Genomic DNA, 19,369 nt, shown 5'->3' with positions numbered 1-19,369 from the left:
GACGTGTGTAAGGAATAAATGTTTTAATATTGGTCAAATGCCTAGCACACTATACAAGCTACAGTTAACCAAAAAGGAAGAGAATGCAAGACAAAAATCTACAAAACGTTTTTTTTTTTTTTTTTTTTTTTACAAGCCACTTGTTTTTTCAAAAAAGTAAAAACATTCGGAAGAAAAATTGCATCGTCATAACTTAGGCACCTTTTTAAAAAATGATAGAAAACAAGTTTGTTATAAAAAAAAAATGAGTGTGGGAGACCGAAGTAACTCTTGCATGCATTAAAAAAACAAAAAAACATATGCATCTTGATCACTTGGATGAAAAGCCATACAGACACATCGGACCTGGTATTTGGATATTTAGTAGAAATGTAAAGGGTGTCTTAAAGGTGGAGTCAGTGATTCTGGAGAATGCTTGTTGTTAAAATTGACTTTTTGTCAAAATCAGTGAATATCTCCTCACATTGCGCCACCTGTCTGCACTGTGTGTGTGCTGACAAAAAGTTCAGTGTTAATACACAGTAGCCAGCAACAACTTGCATGTTACAGACTCTGGTGCCATCGGTTTACATAACCTTTGTTTACATACTAGTTTACAGAGCCTAGGCTGTGTGTTAACACCAGATTCTTCTGATCATGAGGAGATATTCACTGAATATGACAAAAAAAGTGATTTTGACAACAAGCATTGTCCAGAATCACTGACTCCCACTTTAAACCACATTTTCACTGGATAGCGTAGCAAACAGTAGGCAGACACACAACAGAGGGGCTCAGGTCTCAACATCAAGCCAGTTGCTACTTTACAGTAAGTTTCAGGAGTCCCTGTCATAGAGTAGTAAGGCTGTTTGATGGATGGAGGCAGCTCGGTCCGGCTCACTGTTTGTTTCATTTCAGTTGGTGGCACAAGGCGATTGGCGGTGATAGGCTACACAGCTGCACAGGGGGAGTTACAATCACACGTCTGGGTTTTGGGGATTCTTGAGTTGAGAAATGAATTGAAAACAACAAACACTTAAAAACCCACAGAAGTCAGCTGAGAGTTTATTACTGTTTAGGACTAGATTTCCTGACTGTTTAAAAAGCCTGAAGTAGACCAGTATAGAAAGTAGACCATGACCCCATTTCTATCTGGTGCTAACATGTGACCCATATCTGGATATTAGCATCCGATCACAAGACTTTGCTATTACCCGTGGTATTAATAACCGCTCTCCTTGGCTTTATCCTGCATTGATTGGATATAAATATACTAACTGGGAAGGCAGAGCTCCCAAAAGCTTTCAACAACATCTCATGGTATGGCAAAGACTTAACTTTTTTCCTTTAAAATCAAATGCCTGTTCTTTATTTATGTATTTCTATGTGTATTTCTGATGGAAAACTGTTCAGATGGACCGAAATAAATAACTACTACTTTTGTATTCCCAGTAAGATTGTGGAAAATCAATGTTTTTATAATCATTCTTCTTTTAAATATATATTACTTACATCTTGTTTCACAAGTAGTCTTTTCTGTGATTTTGTTTTCATGGGGCCTGTGTCTGGATATTAGTCTGTTTTCTGGAAAGTTTTTATATTTCTAAAAATCTCTTGATGTCAGAGTTGAATGGCTGAGTCCATCTTGATAAAGGCCGTGAACAAATCCACCATGTTATCATTCTAGACTTGACAACCAAGATGTAATGTTATAAACTTATAGTCAATAAATATGCATAAATATGTTGTCAATAAACCAAAATGTGTCATCAAAATGGTGTTGCTAAGTTTGTCCTGTATGGTCCTGAATATGATGGAGGTTTTAAACTCGTCTCAGTTAAAAGATGGCGTCAGATATAGACAACCGATAAAGTCTATACTTAGGTCAAGTAAAAAAAAATACGGAACCAACATTGTGAGAAATGAGCAACTGCATACGCTGAAGAAGACACCTTAGATGTGTTTGAAAGCTTCAGTTAAAAACCAGTTAGATCACGCTCAACTTATTTTTCCTCTGCAGAGGGAGAGATAGTTTTTAGATATTTTTTTTTATCAGGCTGTTGAAAAGGAAGGAAGTGGTGACATTTCAGCTTGTTGGTCAAAACTGTTTGTCAAAAACAAATTGTGGACTGAGATAAATATGTACGGACAGCATCTAATTTGTGCTATTTTAGTCGGTCTCCTTCCCCTCTCTGAAATAATATAAGTCACCAGGAGTTAACTATTGGTATTGAGTTTGACTATATAAGTCAATCCGGACCGTTCTGTTTTTGTTTCGTAAAAGTAAGATGTCCTTCACCTTATAATCTAAAAATAAATTTTTAAAACAAAAAATTGTGCAGATTGCATTAAATTAATCGAATGATCACAATTCAATCCAGATTCACTGTTTTTGATCTCATCCAGATAACATATGCAGATTGCATGCTAATACCAGGTGTAAGTGGGGTCTCTCTTTTGGGGAGGATTTCTTTTTGTTGCTAAAACTGTAAAATAAAAGTCAAAACGCCAGTGTAGGATAAAAGAAAAGGCTGCATATTTTAAACAATCATAAAGATACAGAGTCTGGAGTAGCAACAGTTTGATAGTAGTGAACTTCCATTCTGCTTCAACAGTCCAATATGAAAAGACATTTTAGCCCTCAGGCCGCAGAGAAGCCACGTGTTAATTCAATGCACATAATGCTACATTCTGTAAGTATAAAAAAAGAAAAAACAGTCACACCCTTTAATATAAAAACAGTTTTGTCATTTCAAAGGAAAACAACAGGGACAGGGGCAGTGGTACATACACCAGCGTCGCATTCAAAGCCGTTTCTGTCTGTTTGTGAGACACGAGAAAGAGGAAATGACACGTGTGACGTAATCCCCCGTTCCTCTGGCGCTCATGTGTTGAGTCAGCGCAGTAAAGTAGTCCAGTGGTTACAGCATGAAAGTGGCATAGAGAGAAAATGGCCCCTTTAAGATGAAAAAAATAAAGAAAAACTGTTTTTTTTTTTTACATTGTTTTGCAAAGACATTTAGAGACTTTACCAACACATTAAAAAACAGTCAAAAGTCAAGGCATCTGTTTTAGTTCCGGGTTTTTTTTTGGACAATCGTTGAGCTGATCACAGTTTTTTTGATATCAGAGCATCTGTGGTGATCACAAAACAGGAAGGAGAAGGATTCACACCTTCTGTCTCTTTAAATGTCACAAAAGGGGGACAAAAAAAGGCGGGGCGCTCCGTAGTGTAGTGGTTGGAGCGTGTACCGTATTGAGCCTCAGTCTCTGTCACAGCAGCAGACCCCGGGTTTGGGTTCGAATCCGGCCCGGGTCGTTTTCTCTGCATGTCATCCCCCCTCTCTCTCTACCCCATTTCATGTCTCTCCACAAAAATGCCCAAAAAATTATCTAAAAAAAAAAAAAATGGGGCCAAAAAAATATTATTGGATGGCAATCGGACAACATGGCGTCCATATGTCCCACCACTTCATTGACCACGAAGGAAGGCCAGCATTTAAAAGAGATTTCGGGAGGAAATTCAGCTTTTGTAAGAGAGATTTTCACACAGATGTCTCGGACTGCAGCCTCATGACAAACTTGTGGCTCTTTGGGTCGATGAATTCTTCCCCGAGTCGGAGGAAGGGGAGGGGCGTCACCGTGACGACCAGGGAGAAGTCCGGCCGCCTCAGAGAGAACACCAGACCCTGACGCAGAGATGAGGTCACCGGCTCCTCGCTCACCAGAGTCCACTGGCGCCCTCTGCTGCTCTGCTGCTGGTACTGCACTGTAGGGCCGGGGGAGAGGTACCGCTCCAGAAAGGCCTGGGAGAGAGGGGGTTAAATATGGAAATGAATGGAGAACAAGGATAAAGATAAAGGATTGTGTTGTGTTGTGTTAAAATATATCAATGGATGTCACCATTATTCAACAGAAATGTTTCGAAAAGTCACCTCTTCCCTTTTACTTCAGTATCTTTTACATGATTGTTAAAAGAAGAGCATTTTTCCACTTTATTTGTAGGCACATGTTGTGTTATTTATAACTTTATTATTTGTTGATAACATATTAATAAGTCACTCTTCCTCAAGCCCATTTTCAAACATATAACCCAGGTGTTTGACAGAAATTCTAATTTTTTATTATTATTTTTCATTTAACTTTGCAATAGATATAAATGTAGTATTCTATGTTGCTTCTTATGTAAAATAAAAATCACAATCAGCATTTAAAACCTCATGTGTAATTTGTGTGATTAACTGTAAAGTCCTGTTAACTGTTCCCAGGACCAAATTGTCCTCAAAAGCAGCTAATACCTGTAGCACTGACTCGCTGCGGACAATAATAGTATTTCATTGAAAAAAGCTGAATAGGTTCATGTGATCTTAGTCTCATACCTTTGGCGTCATGTTGTGTGTGATGCAGAACTGCAGGTGTGTGAGGATGCTCTCCATGCTGTGGAAGGCCTGCTGCCTGGTGGTGCGCAGATACTTCTGCATGGCCCGCGCCATGGGGGCGAAGATGGCCTGGGCCGCCTCCCGAGGGTCCATCACCTCCCGCGGGTGTTTGGGAGAAGAGGCCACCTCGTCTTCATGGAGACGCTTGATGTGTGTGAACGCTTCCTCCACCGCTACAACCAACCTGCACAGGGGAGTAAAAAAAAATCTTAAGAGACATTGTCATCTGTGTTGTCTGGTAAGCACATGAACAGGTGTTTGTAACAAACAAAACAATATATAAAAAATAACTGTCTTATATGAAATCACATAAGCTAAAATCTGTATTTCTATGCCAATCAATATTGGCTGAGCAGATGCATCAGTCTGGCTTTATGGATGGATTTTTAATATTAACGTTCCCTTCTTCCCACTGTCTCTTGTTTTCCAATAAGAAGCAAAGGAACAGGAGCTTGGTTCATGCATAATGCATAACTAAAAATATAGCAATTTTTTTAAATAGCTAAAAATATATGTCCTCGTTTTCTGGTATTAAAGTGTAAATTAGGCTGCAGGCTAATTAAAACATAGCTTCAGACAAAAAGTGATTGTCTGAAAAAAAAAAAACTTTTGGATACAAGTTTCCCAATCTACAATAAATCCCTGTTTCATAATACCAGGCACTAGTAGTAAGTAATGCGTATCCATCTAACCTGGCCTTGCGTTTGCGGACCCTGCGGTCCATCTCTGCCTCCTCGTAGTAGAACTCGTTGTGGGAGTTGTCTCTCCGTCGGGCGGCGGCTGCGATCATGGCTCGGGACTGTCCCGTGGAGTTGTTGGCGGGGTTTTCTACAAGACAACACACGCAGAGGGAGGAGATTAGAACAATGTATTGCAGGGATTTCTATGAAACAAAGTGATAAACTAGGTAAATAACGTTCACTCTCAAGCAGTTTCAGGTATGTAAAAATGTGTCTCATGTAGATGTGAGTGAGGAACATAGTTGCAACTGTTTATGATCAGAGTATGTCATTGAATATGTCACCTGGTTTTGATGTCGACCAAAAAATGACAGTTGAGATTAAAGACAGAGTAGTGGATTAGAAAACAGGGGTCAGATTAACCATTTATTTTACCCGTTAAAGTTATTTTTTCTGGGAGTTCTTCCTCAGATGAGCTAAGGATCTAAGGGCCGAGGGTGTCACATTGTCATATTGTGCACGGATTGTGAAGCCCACTGACGCAAAATGGCTGTTTGTGATATTTGGCTATATAAATAAAACTGATATGATTTGATGTAGAGTGCAGAGAGTATTTACCGTCCAGGGAGTAAACTTTGAAGCCGGTCATCTTCTTGGAGAGGATGGACTTGGGCAGGTTGAGCAGCGCCGGGTTGTAGACGGAGAAGTCGCTATAGTAACGGTCCAACACCCAGACGGCTGCCCGCTGGATACTGAAACACACAGAGTCAAACAACACTGTAAGTACAGCTGTAACCGCCACTGATAGAATATTAACCTCACCACCTGATATTAAAAGTTAACATAAGTATATATAATCATTATTGTCAAGCATTATCTTGTCAAACACTTCTTATGTTTGAGTGATGTTTCGTTAGTTTTTTTATGTAAACTTTACCATAGCAACCTTTTGTCAAAATCAGTGAAAATATTCTCGTGAACTGCTTCCTGCCTGTAGCATGTGTTTACATACCTGTTTTAAAGCCCAGGCTGTGTATTAACACTGGCTTCTTTTTCAGTACACACACTCAGTATGGACAGTTAGCGGATCGTGAGGAGATATTGACACTGATTTTCTACAAAAAGTGATTTGATAAACAAACATTATCCAGAATCGCTGACTTACACCTTTAACTCTCTCATCTTTAATGTTCAGTTAAAAAAGCATCAAGCACTCTGTAGCTAACTTGCCGTGATATACAGCTCCAGAAAAAATGAAGAGACCACTCCAAATGTTCAGTGTCTCTTGTTTGACTCTTTAGAGGCATATGTTTGAGTACAATGAAAATTTAAATTTTATAATACAAACTACTGACAACATTTCTACGAAATTCACAATAAAAATATTGTCATTTAGAGCATTTTCATTAAGTAATGTAGAGATGAAGATTCAATAAAAATCCAGACTGGTCTCTTAATTTTTTCCGGCGCTGTATAAAAAAACCACCAACCCAGTCCCACTAACCTGAGGTGGCCCACGTTGTAGAACTTGCTGGCTCCGTCCGTGCTGCGTACCACTTTGAGGCAGAAGGCGGGCTGCAGGTGTCTGACCTCCAGTAGCACCAGAGCCAGGTACTGTATGAAGAGCAGCGCGTCCACCAGCGAGGCAGCGTACTCCACTATCCCCCTGTAGTCTCTCTCCCTGGGCTCCAACACCCGCACGCCGTAGAACAACCAATAGGACGCCACAAACAAAAACACCAGCACCATCAACAGGCAGCGGAATACGAAAAAGCGCGGCAGTGTTGCGCGGGTGGGCCGTAAAAATAGCGCCCATGAGGATATGAGAAGCACCAATAGCTTGAAGGCTAGCGACACGTATAGGCCTTCACAGGGGGTCCCACACGGCTCCAGAGCATCCCGCCAAAGGACCTGAGGCAGGATGAGGAAGGCTAGAGGTGTGACCAAGGCGAAAAAGCTCAGAAAACCGCCAAGAATAGGACCGACGAATCGCTTGCACTCGAGCGGCGTCGACTCCTCCAGCTCTTTGGTGATGCGCGTCAGGTCCTCGTTAGAGATGCTGTGTTCAGAGGTTCCCGTGACGACAGTGGTGGTCTCGCCCCAGTTGTCATCCTGTCAAGAACAAAGGAAAAGATGTTGAAGATTAATGTGGGATTTGGATTGTGTATTAATTTTGTGTGTTAAGTGGAATATTGATAAGTGTGGCTTAAAAAGTGGACAAGATCTGATCTGCGTAGAAAGCTGTGAACTGACCCTCTCCTCCCCGCGTGTTGACTCCGCGTCCAGCAGTGGTTCTCCTGGAGTCTGGATCGTGACCGATTTGTCTCCACGACTACTGCCATCTCGACTCTTAGAGCGGTGACGGTCCCGCCGATCCCTGGGAGACAAGGGGTACACAACGACACACAGGGTTAGTGGATGTTTAGCAGTACGGACATCCACAACAGAAAATATACGTTTACGAAAATAACAGTGTACGTGTGGACATTGCCTTAGTTGGGTCCATGCTTGTGAAGAAAGGAATATATTCTTGCAAACGAAAAAATCACCTGTGTGTGTGTGTGTGTGTGTGTGTGTGTGTGTGTGTGTGTGTGTGTGTGTGTGTGTGTGTGTGTGTGTGTGTGTGTGTGTGTGTGTGTGTGTGTGTGTGTGTGTGTGTGTGTGTGTGTGTGTGTGTGTGTGTGTGTGTGTGTGTGTGTGTGTGTGTGTGTGTGTGTGTGTCTGTGTCCCCTAGGCCCACTGTTTAACCTATGTGTTGTACAGTACATCATACCTGTGCTTGCGTGAGCTCCGGGAGTGTCCGGACTTGTAGGAGTAGCCCGAGTACGTGGACTCGTTGTCCATGTCGCGGCCTGGCGGTGAGCGGGCTTTACGGGCCCCTCCTCCTACGCCTCCCCCCGTAACGCGCTGCTCCAACCCTCCGCCCAGAGCAATCTTCCGCTCAGACAGGGAGCGGGGGGACAGAGCCAGAGGCAGCTTCAGCAGGTCAACCTTACTCCTGAGGGAATCTATCTTGGAGGCAGGAGAAGGGAGGGGGGAGAACCGGGGAAGGCTACGGGCAGACAGGAGAGGGGTAGCCAGGGGAGAGATGAGGTGGAGGGGATCTGGAAGAGAGAGAGAGAGAGGGTGATGGTTAAACACTTTGAAAATCTGCGACTTTTAATCTGAAGTGTGTCACAACCAGCTCCCCGAAAAACACTTATGAACACAACTTCATTCCCATTGCCATACACAGCTTAAATAAATTGTGATCATCCACTTTAACACTATGCTAATTTGCACACTGTATAAGGTTGTGCTAGAAAATCAATATGGCAAAATAATAATTTTCGTGATATCTTGTTTTCAAGTTTCAAAAATCAATCAAGTGTTTTAAACGCATTGTGAACCAAAGCCTCTGCTCATATAGATGTAGCAGTTTGGCTAGTTGCCTCGAATCGCAGGGTGCCACTCCCGCTGGTGTGAAAGCTGGAAGCGGCATGGCAGACATGGATGACTAAATTAGAGCGGGCCCTTCCAAATACAAAGCCGAATATCACAATATATCACAATATAGCACCGTATGGCAATTATGGTGGTGACATATGGTATTGTGAAGTCCTTGACAATACACAGCCCTATTAGTATATTGTTTTGATTTTTTCCCTGTCTTTTTATTCCATATCCAGGAACACTGTATGTTTATTGCCTGAGTTTATGTGTATTGTATGTTGTTGAGCCATGTCTAAAGAGGATTTTCTGTCAAGAACAATAAAGTTTTCTGAGTTCTTGGTGAACTTCCTGCCTCTTGTTTCTCATAGCTATCGCACCAGACCATCTAGAACCTCTATGGATGCATGTCCAGGTCCCCCGGGTCTATTATGAACTTCCTTACTGTAGAATGCATTAGGGCTTTGATATAATCCACAAGATAAACGTTATTTGGAACCACTGCTTTTGTATTTTTTTATAAAGATTAAAGGTTGAGTCAGCGATTCTAGAAAACGCTGGTTGTCAAAATCTCTTTTTGTCAAAATCAGTGAATGTCTCCTCAGGATCCCCTATCTGTTAATACACAGACAAGGCTCCGTAAATGATGTTGCTGACTGCGCCTTTAAGTAAAGTCTTACCACTACTTTACTCTTGACTCAAATGAAAAATGTCCAGGTAGGAAAATTGTCCAATTTAGAAGTAATAACAGAAAAAAACACATTCCCTAAAAGACTATCTGGTTGAGTATCAGGTTTCAGGAGGTTGTAACAGTCAAACACTCATATTAGTCGGTGTAATTGTTCACATATGAGGTAAAATGACCCTTCAGAATAAAAGTCCATACAGGCCTATGTGGTTTCAGGGACCTTCGACCCCCGGCACACAGAGTGCTGTGGTCCACACCCTTACAGAGTGACACAGACACACATTAACCCTCTATATAAACCGCTGTCAGGTCTTCCAGGGTTAATCATCACACGACTGTATCTCCTAACGCTAACTCTCCGCTAAGAAAGAAAAAAAGTCCTTTAGTCGCTGTAAGCTTGCAAAAAAAACACAATGGAGGCCATATTGGATTACCGTGTTTTCAGAAAACTTGTTTGCCCTCTCTCTATTTCCCTCTCTCTCTATTTCCCTCTCTCTCTCTCTCTCCCCCCCTCTCTCCAGTCTCACATTCCCTCCCTCGCTCCCCCCGTCCCCCGGGAGACAGGGCCTCTCCGCTGCCATGGCGATGAAAGAGGGTGTTCAGCTGGAGGGGGATTGGAGGCTGACAGTTGCCTTGGTAACATGACCTTACGCCGCCCTCGGCAACAGTGTTTTACCCAGGAAAAAGAAAAAGAGATCGCCCTAATAAAGCAAAGTGTTGGCGTGACGGATGTTTTGCTGTCATACGCTGGTTAATTGATAAAGGTTGGGTTGAGTGGAGTGTGTGTGTGGGAAGTGGAGAGGGACGGAGGCTGCCATCGCTGTCCTAAAGGGTTCCTGATTTTACTTAATACGTTTCTTCCGCTCCGTCACGGCATTCTGATTTGAAAACCACTTCCCTTTATGACAATTTTAATTTATTCATGTTCTTCTGTACCTTTTCATGGTCTGTATATGAGTGGATGAATATATGTTTGATTTTATATATATTTATTCACTTATTTTCTTCATACATTATTTACATTTTATTTTACTTACTTTATCTATTAAGTTTTATATTTTTTTTCTTGTCTTAAGGGGAAACAAGCAAAACACATAAAAAGCAGAAGTGGTTACGCTACAAACCGTATCCATTACTTCTTGTCATCAACAGCAAAACAAAACTGGCAATGTCATAGTATGCAACACTTCAATAAATAGCTAAAAAAAATCCCCTAGCAAAACACTGAGCAACTGTGAGATTTCTGTCCTCGTAGACATAGAATAACAGAATCAGTAACGTATCAGGCTTCCAATCTGAACTGAAAAAAAGTGGATGGGTGCATCTATATACTATATCTATAAACTCCCATTCATGTTTCTTGTCTGAAGAGGAAGCAGCTCATTCACTCATCCAGCACAGACAAAAGCCACTAAATCGTCCCAGACTGGAGAAGATTCTGGATCCCTGCAGACATGAGCATAAAACCTCAACAGAACAGAATGCCTATTCCAAAACCACACAACTCAAATGACTAACAGACTTTTCCTGCAGACTGTGAGCTTTAATCTTTAGTACAGACAGAGGAATGAGGCTGGTACGTGCAGAGTCGTGCTAGTGCCTCCATGGCCCGTATTATAGAAGGCAGAAAACTGTGACATGTTGATGACCACATGATATCTCAGCGACGAGAGGAATCTGCTCTATGTGGCAAACAAAACCTTATTTTTCTGATTTTTTTACATGACAATATACTGAAAAAGTACATTAAAAGGGTAATTCAGTATCATTGAAGTGGGGTTGCAAATAAATGGCTGTCTGGCATTAAGCATTCGATTGAAACAAAATGTATTCTTTAGGTAAGCATTTATATATGTGGTAAAAAAAAACTTATTTCTGCTGGTCCCCTCTGCAACAGTACAAGGCTGACTTCTGCTACAGCGACTTCTCCCCCCAAACTCCTTATAGTGACTGCACTGACCACAGTGGTAACAGACTAACTACATAAACCTCATACCACCCCACTTAAAAAATACTGACCTTTCCCTTTAAAGAAATGTCAAGATTCACAATTTGTCCTTCTCCGCTGCTTTGAAGCACTCTGAGATCAGACAGTCGCCACAGATCTTCAGAGAGAAGCAGTTTGAAGACAAGTGGAGTAACACACCACATATATTTTAGAGCAGCTATAACCTTAACCTAAACGGTGCTTTTACTCTAATGGCTGTGGAAGTTTTAGCAGCAGCATGCCTTCCCAGACAGAGAAACGTCAGCCAAAATAACAATCTGAATACATCACTGGCCTTAATGTTTAGCCCGCCACCTTGTAAAAATAACAGTTACAGCTAACACTGTCCATTTGCAATAGCACTGCAAGATGAGTCTGGTAAACTCAGATCACCGCAGCTGATTTACTGCCATGCTACTCTGACTATAGCATGAGACATAATCATCCATCATAGATGTTGTGTTTTGGTTGCTAGTCATGATGAATTTAACATATATGTCTGTATATGATCTATTACACTAATGTCTAACTCATTAGCTATAGCTAGCATAGGTTAAGTAAGCAATCCAGGGTCCATATGTATTCAAGTGCCCTAGAGAGCAATTAAAAAGGGAGCCGGTATAGAAGTTTAAATCCCTGCCAGTGGCCCTTAAAGGTACAGTGTGTAAAGTCGGTGTATTTATTTTAGTGTAGAGATTCTTGATTGCAATAATCCATTGTTAAGAAGCTACGGTGGCTTTCAAGGACAAGAAGCAAGTTAGTTACTAAAGATGGCATCATCCACTACTGCCTCAAGTCTATCCACAATATCAAGTGATGAGGTGAAGATGTATTTATTCTATAGTACTTCTTCTTCTTCCAACAGGTGCATTGTTCTACTGTAGAAACATGGCGGTGCAACATGGCGGCGCAGCCCGCACCTATGTAGATATAAAAAATAACTTCTATTTCCTAGCAATTATACACTTATTAAAACATGCTTATGAATATTATATTCCATTTCTACCGAGTCGGTTCTGAAAAATGACCATAGAATCTACAAACTGTACCTTTAAAAAGGTGCAAAACATCAATGTTAGGCAGAGCAAACATTGTGGTGACACAGTACTGAAAGGAAAAGGGTTTCATCACTGTGGATTATAAGATGTTGTGCAATGTTTACATTTTGGTTTAGCGGGTTACACCCTTAAAAGTGTCCAAAAAGATGCATTACTCTGTATAACCGCCGAGATCCAGTTTGGAAAAGAAAAAGAATGCTTCACAAAGATCCTGTTTTCATTCTCAAGGACTGACATCAACCTTCAGCACCGACCTTAGAGAGCTGAATAATCTTTCTATGATCTCATGTCAACGTGACGTCACAACAACACCCGTTTGACCCCATAATAACCACATAATGGGACACATATGGGAGGAACAGCCTATGATGGGTGGTTGGTTGGGGGTCGGTCTTTTGTAAAGTAGAGCAGCAGCTAGCCTGGGCCTGTCCAAAGGTCACACAATCCACCTACCACAAACTCTAAAGATCACTAACTTTATGCTAAGCTAAGCTCATATTGACTGAACAAACATAAGAGGGGGAATAGATCTCAACTGGTTAGGAAGTGAATGAAAATATTTTTCTATTGCTTTAGCCTAAACTTGCTAGGTTGCTAGGTGTAGGTTACATTTAGATCTGTGAAAGTGTCCTAAAGCTAGAAATTCAACAATATATTTTGTTAATTAATCTGCCTGCCCTGTTACAAGCTTAACTTGTAACTTCAGACAAGGTTAAACATAACCCGTGAATGCATTTACCTTGGACATTATGGCCCTTTACATTTTCTTTTTCTTCAGTTGCATCCTTTACTCCTTTCCTTGAGCGACAACACAGAGTATAACACCATTTATTTTTTACAACAACTGCCTCCAAACCTGTCTGTGTCAGGGCCATTAGTGAGAATATGACAAAGCACTTGAGCTGTGAGGTGTGGTCTACTGGTGGATAAGGTTTCCTATTCACCCCAGTGTCCTATGTCCTACTTAATGAACTTCACCTCTTCACTCTGCTCCTAAACTTCAGCCAACAGAATTTAAGCTAAATTAAAGGCATAGCACTAGGCAGAGTACAATGGGTCCATCTCAACACCAGTCAATAGATAGTACAGCCTCTTCAGATTAAAGCATAGACAGTCAGTCCCTGTTTATTGCTTTTGATCGGCTCACTCCGTTAACACAAAGGTTTCATTACTTTTCTATTCACTCGGCTAGTGTTTCTTAAGAGGCCATTGTTATCCCCAAACACTGGTGTGATGCCTCGGGTTATTTCAGAAGTTATTTTTTGACTCACAACTTATCATTCATTCCTCACAACACTGCTTCAAAGTGAAAGTCTGATAAAAAAAAATAATAATTTAAATCGGGAAAGAATTCAATAAAATGCCCCTTGTTCACTCCACTCCATGCTGAATTTAAGAGCCAACCGGGGACCAGTTCAGTCGTCTGTGTGGGTGTGTGGTCAGGGATTAAACTGTTCTGATGTTGGGGCCAAATGGGGCAGTGTGTGTGTGTGTGTGTGTGTGTGTGTGTGTGTGTGTGTGTGTGTGTGTGTGTGTGTGTGTGTGTGTGTGTGTGAACTGTGAAGCCATTATTAACTGATAGCACAGGTAGCAACTCTTTGCTGTACAAGCTACACTGCCGCTGCATTCTTACAGGCACAGAACATGCCTCCTAGAAAGGGACTTTTAGCCAGTATTTCAAAAACACTGAGATCATGAGTCCAAAGTCCCCGAACACACCCACCCACCCACCAAACCTAAGCAATCTTTGACTAGCCACCAACAGAACTCTGCAGCAGGGGGCTTACAAAAGAATCAACAATTATTTCCTCAAGCATTTCTTCTCCAAATTGAACCCCTCTACATACCTTATGGTCTGGTGGGGTGTAATTCTTTTATTTCTGTACTTAGCTTTATAATCTCTTACAATCTAAATTAGTCTAAAGACCAGAAATGGCCTTAAAAGCCTAGCGTATGCAAACACATACTGTATATAATTGTATAAAACCTTGTGGGAGCTTATATGCACCGTGCTTATAGACACTTTAATAAATCGTGATAAGGGCTTGGTAAAGTATTTGAATTGTGTTTCTTCTGGTAACAATCCAAAATCTAGATCTAAATCTATCGGGGTATTTCCTGTACCTTTATTTGGTGTTGTTGAAGCCAAATAATCAAACGTCTCTTGTCCGTCATATAAGGCACTCTTCATTACTTTTGTATAAGAAACATACAATTGATACTTTTTGGTCAGAAAGTTCATGCCGCCCGCTCAATTCAAATCTCTCAAAGCATATGTTTTCTAACTGATAAAAGCAACAAATAAAATCAGGAATTTTTGGCCGGGAGCGTGCAGCCCGAGTCGCATGGCGTTTAAAACAAGCAGATGTAGGGGTTTTTACGGCCTCTCTGTAGTTTTTTCCCCAAAGGCAAAAAGAAATCAAGCTGTCATCGAATGTTTCAAGCCCCCCCCCCCCCCCCCGGCACACAGAGCAACAGCTGTCCCAATCTGTGCCATCGCAGAGACGACCAGCTCCATTCTACTGCCATTTGAGGCCCGGTATACCAACTGTGAAAATAAGTGTACACACACACACACACACACACACACGCACACACACCCAGGGCCCTGCAGGGGTAGGCACTCATCACTGTAAAACAGGGCCACACACATTCTCTCTCTCGCTCACAAACACACCCACACAAATGCTCACACACACACACACACACACACAGGGCCGACCACCACCCACTGCTGCCTGCAACGACATCAGTAAAAGCATGGAAAAAGAAGACAACTGCTACTGTCAGCCTCCGTGCACACATGGCTAGCAAACCGGAGCAGGTGTGTGTGCCTGTGTGTGTGCCTGTGTGTGTGTGTGTGTGTGTGTGTGTGTGTGTGTGTGTGTGTGTGTGTGTGTGTGTGTAAATCTGAGCGGATATGGTTGAATCAACAGGCCTGCTTTATGCTGGGGCAATGGGATTCAAAAAGAGACCACTGGACACAATCTGTCTTCGTATCCAAACAGAGGATTGAGGAGGGACAGGAAGTGGATCAGTGAGTTGAGATGACATCATAGATGTGACTCAGATACAGGACTAGACTGGTGGTCCATTAGACAGTGTGGGGCGTAAAGAAAACCAGTAAGACTAACATTTTAAAGGGCTGGTTCAACAATACTTTCCTTGTTACACCTACAGTATAGTGCTAGATATTTTCAGTAGTAGGGCAGAGCTGCACTATTATTGCTCAAATGTGAATGACGATTTTGACTGCTTCAGAATTGAGATCTCGATTTTCTCATACAATTTTTGTTTTCTAGACAAAATCATCCACGGCACTCTCAGACACTTCTAAACCTAATTCCCTGCTAGTGCTTGTCTGTTTTTGGACAACTAACTATTGAACTGAATGGTTCTAGGTTACACAAACATTGGTCAATTACACTATCTAATATATATATTGTTCTGGAGCAAAAAGTCACCATGCAGCATTTGTTAATTCCTAGGAGAAATGTGAGCAAGTGATTCGTCATCATCTAGAAATGAGATCACATACTGTAGATACCAATCAAGTTCAGAATAGCCTACTTTTTTTGCGATTCGTCATGCAGCCCCAATTTTAAGTTTACCTCCTCAGGCTTTGACACAAGTATCACTGAGTGCAATTCTATTATAAGTGCAATATTGTGGATCAGTGCACTTATAACATGAACTACAGAAGTAACAGACAACAGCTTTTACTGGAAACTTTGCTTTATCCGAAACAGACATAACTGATGTCGGAGAGTAGCCTAATGCTTAGGTCCATTTCCTGAGAAAATCTAAGAGATTGTTTCCTTATGATTAAATTGAACAGCTTTTAGATCCCATTTTCTCAGAAATTGACTTCCAGTTTTAATCTTGATACCGTTATTATCACCCTTGTTTGTAGGCAAAACACAGTAAGCTAAACAAAACCAAATCAAAGGGTCAAAACAGTGAGATTTCTATTCTATTGTGATTTGGGTGAACTGACCCTTTAAGACCCTTTAGACAGACTGTCTCAAACAATTAGTGGATTCATTGATTTGTGGGTCAACAGAAAGCTAAGTGCCAACAATATTGACTAGTATTCATATGGTTAAGTTCACACCTGCTCGTTCCAGCTTTTTAAATGTAAGGATGTGATGCTTATCTCTTTATATCTTTAAAAAAAATTGGGTTTAAGACATTTTTAAGGTATTTTTGAACTCTGATTGAACAATCTCACGGTTTTATTGACATAAAGATTAAAAAGAAATATATTTAGTTAGTTTGGGTGCCCACTGGACAGTAAAATACACTATGATGCTAAACGCTGTTTTAAAACCATGTGTGTCAACAAAACATATATGTTGAACTGCCTGTATTTGGTATTTTAATCTTGTTTCTATGGCATTGCTTCAATGTCACAGTAAACCTCGCGTTACAGTAAATTTACACTGATCCTCTGATTCTTTATGGCATTTTTATGTCCTGTGTTATCACCATAACAATCTCCCTGGCAGCAGACTAGTTTATAGCCTATTGATATTGTGCTACTTTGTATCACTAATGAGTATTTATGGCAGTATGTGGTTTATGTATCCCTCTCTTTCCAAGCACACAGCCTACATGATACATCTTCAATATAAAATAAAGAATCTATAATGAAAGTAAAAGGTAAAACCAGCATTCACTAGCCTACAGAGAGAATGAGACCATGGCCTGTTTCATAGCAGCAGCAATAAACTGTTAAACTGGTTTGATGTTGAACATTTGAACGGCGCATTTAGACACGTTTTTAGCGTCACACTCATGCATGCAAGGTAACGCTGGCTACGGTCAGGACAGGAGTCAAGCTGCAGCATTAATAATTCAACACATTCCACAAGCACAAAGGGCTATAGGCTACCAAAAGGGGGCCAACTTACTGTAAACGAACCAGGAGCATTTGGGGGCGAATAATACAAGAGTTGTGCGACCCACAAAACGAAGAAAAGGAGGGTGTTGTGGTGCGGGTAGGACAATGGGGAGACTCCCAGGCCCCACCGGGTCGCGTCCTGATGCCAAATTATCCAAAAGGCTCGTTCCCCTTTTCCGAATCGATACGGGACGCCCTCACACACTCACGCAGGCAATGAATGGACGTTCTAGTCAAATTCCCCACCGGTCCCTCTTGTCCATCGGCCACCAAAGGCGAAAAATTCAAACCTTCATCCGGCCTACAATCTCTAGAATCTGGTTTCGATTATTCCATTCCCCTCCACGCGCATCATCGTTTTCACTTATAAACACGACAGTCTTCCTCCCCACGTTTTGAAAACCAACCCCGCAGAGCTACGTGGCCATCGCGGGGACAACAATAGTGGCTCGATAAAGGTCCTAAACTTCCCTGTGGTTTCAGAAAAAAGGAGAGAAGAAAAAAAAATGCGACCAAAGCGTCCTGTCGACTATTGTTTGGGGGAAACCGGAGATCTCCAGCGCCCCAAACGCTCATAGCTCTCCCTCTCTCTCTCTCTGTCCCTCTCTGCGCTAAGGCCAAGCACATGGAAACACACACACATCACCCATTGGCAGCTTATCAATACATTTATCCACAGGAGAAAAAAAAATACTACTTACTTATTCCAGATTGTCCATTCAGGTATTTTCTCACTTTCCACTTTCTTTCCCAGTCAGCCGTAGCAGCGCGCGCCCCGCCTCCCCAATCCTTATGGCCCCTCCCCCTTCTGTTTCCCCCAGGGACCAAGGCCTGAGAAAAAAAAACGGTGTGGTTAGTTGACTGTGTTGCCAAGTCTGAGTTTTATAACGACTTCAGGCTCGTTTTTTTTGTAATGTAGTTTACAAATTATTGGTTGTTTTTTTCAGGCTTGTTTTTAAAGAACAGTCGGTTATTTGGGCTGGCTGCTAATGCATTAAATACAGTTTAAATGAGCTCTATCCAAGGAATTGGTTTTGGCCATGCGAGACAAAGTTGTGTACTTTTTTATGATAATTTGACCTGATTTTGTGAGACAGTAGAAGTGGTTTTCATTTTTTTCTTTATATATATTTAAATGTTCCCTAGTTTTTTTCTATTGCCACGCTTTTAGCCTGGCAATTAATTGTTGCCTGATGTTTGCATGATACACTTCTGCTGTGTGAATTTATTTAACCACATTTTTTGTTGGCCAGTTTGTATTTCTTCAATTTTCTTAGAGGTACATAGAGAAATGTTGCATGTTGCAGTATTTTTTTAATTTTCTTAGAGGTACATAGAGAAATGTTGCATGTTGCAGTATTTTTTTAATTGTTTAAATAAAAAATAGACCAAATATTAACCAATCAGCTGTTTTTTATTTAAATGGTCAGAGATATGAGGTGAGGTTTTTTCTTTGGGGCTTTTTTTTTTCATGTAGGCCTTGTTGCTTGTTTCTCTCGTCAGATCTGGCAACACTCAGTGGTTGAGCCCTGAGCCACATCCATACAGTCTATAGAACCACAGAGCATTTATTACCGCTGTTGAGATGGCCCTGTCCGCAGGCAGGACGGCGGTATTATGTCACAAAGACGCTGGTTCTCCCCCCTAATGGCTCATAAAAGAGACGAGCACTTTATGGAGCCTCTGATGGGAAAATCCTCCACAACCATCGACCATGCATCATCATCATGAAAGCTTTTTAAAATACAGTCTGGTCGGTGTAGAGCTGTAAAGAAACACTTAAGTGTCCAGACCATAATCATTTAAGACGTTTAGATGTATAACATCCACTTTAGTAACCAAAGAAACCTTAGAATAAGTACTACTATTTACAAGCAAATGCAATAAATAAAATACTCAGTGAATCATGTTTTCACCTATAATACATAAAGTATGTCAACTAGCCTTAGGCAGAGCTCTGCAGAAGTAAGAATTAAGAGATGACTTGTGTTTATGAATTTAATATTGTTGTTCCTTGTGGTAACAGAAGGTAGTGCCTCCCCAACACACCCAATGGATGATGCATTATTATGTCTAAAAAGATAATTTGGTTAAGTCTGGTTAAACATAGAAATAACATGGTAAACTGAGGCTGAAGCATTTGACTTATGGAGACATATAGTGTTATATTGTTATATTATTGTTTCTGGAGTGTGGTCCCTATGGT

The 19,369-nt window shown here is 41.2% G+C and overlaps 1 protein-coding gene across 2 annotated transcripts; it reads right to left on the bottom strand.

Moving 5' to 3' along the window:
- Nucleotides 1-6: 6 nt before the first annotated feature.
- Nucleotides 7-17,934, bottom strand: LOC307256011 (vang-like protein 2). Of its 2 annotated transcripts, none has more exons than XM_080034867.1 (8): nt 17,865-17,934; nt 7,872-8,202; nt 7,352-7,475; nt 6,603-7,210; nt 5,717-5,850; nt 5,111-5,246; nt 4,359-4,602; nt 7-3,785 (listed from the first exon to the last, which is right to left on the bottom strand). In XM_080034867.1, exons 2-8 carry the CDS (start codon nt 7,940-7,942, stop codon nt 3,525-3,527), a joined length of 1,578 nt encoding a protein of 525 aa, XP_079890993.1. In that variant the 5' UTR covers nt 7,943-8,202; nt 17,865-17,934; the 3' UTR covers nt 7-3,524. The 2 variants fall into 2 exon arrangements, with proteins under 2 accessions (XP_079890993.1, XP_079890994.1); XM_080034868.1 differs by lacking the exon at nt 17,865-17,934 and adding an exon at nt 17,174-17,236.
- Nucleotides 17,935-19,369: the final 1,435 nt, after the last annotated feature.

The sequence above is a fragment of the Ammodytes marinus genome, assembly GCF_949987685.1.
Source record: "Ammodytes marinus genome assembly, chromosome: 9".
Taxonomy (NCBI): domain Eukaryota; kingdom Metazoa; phylum Chordata; class Actinopteri; order Uranoscopiformes; family Ammodytidae; genus Ammodytes; species Ammodytes marinus.
This window is presented reverse-complemented; position numbering and strand designations above follow the sequence as displayed.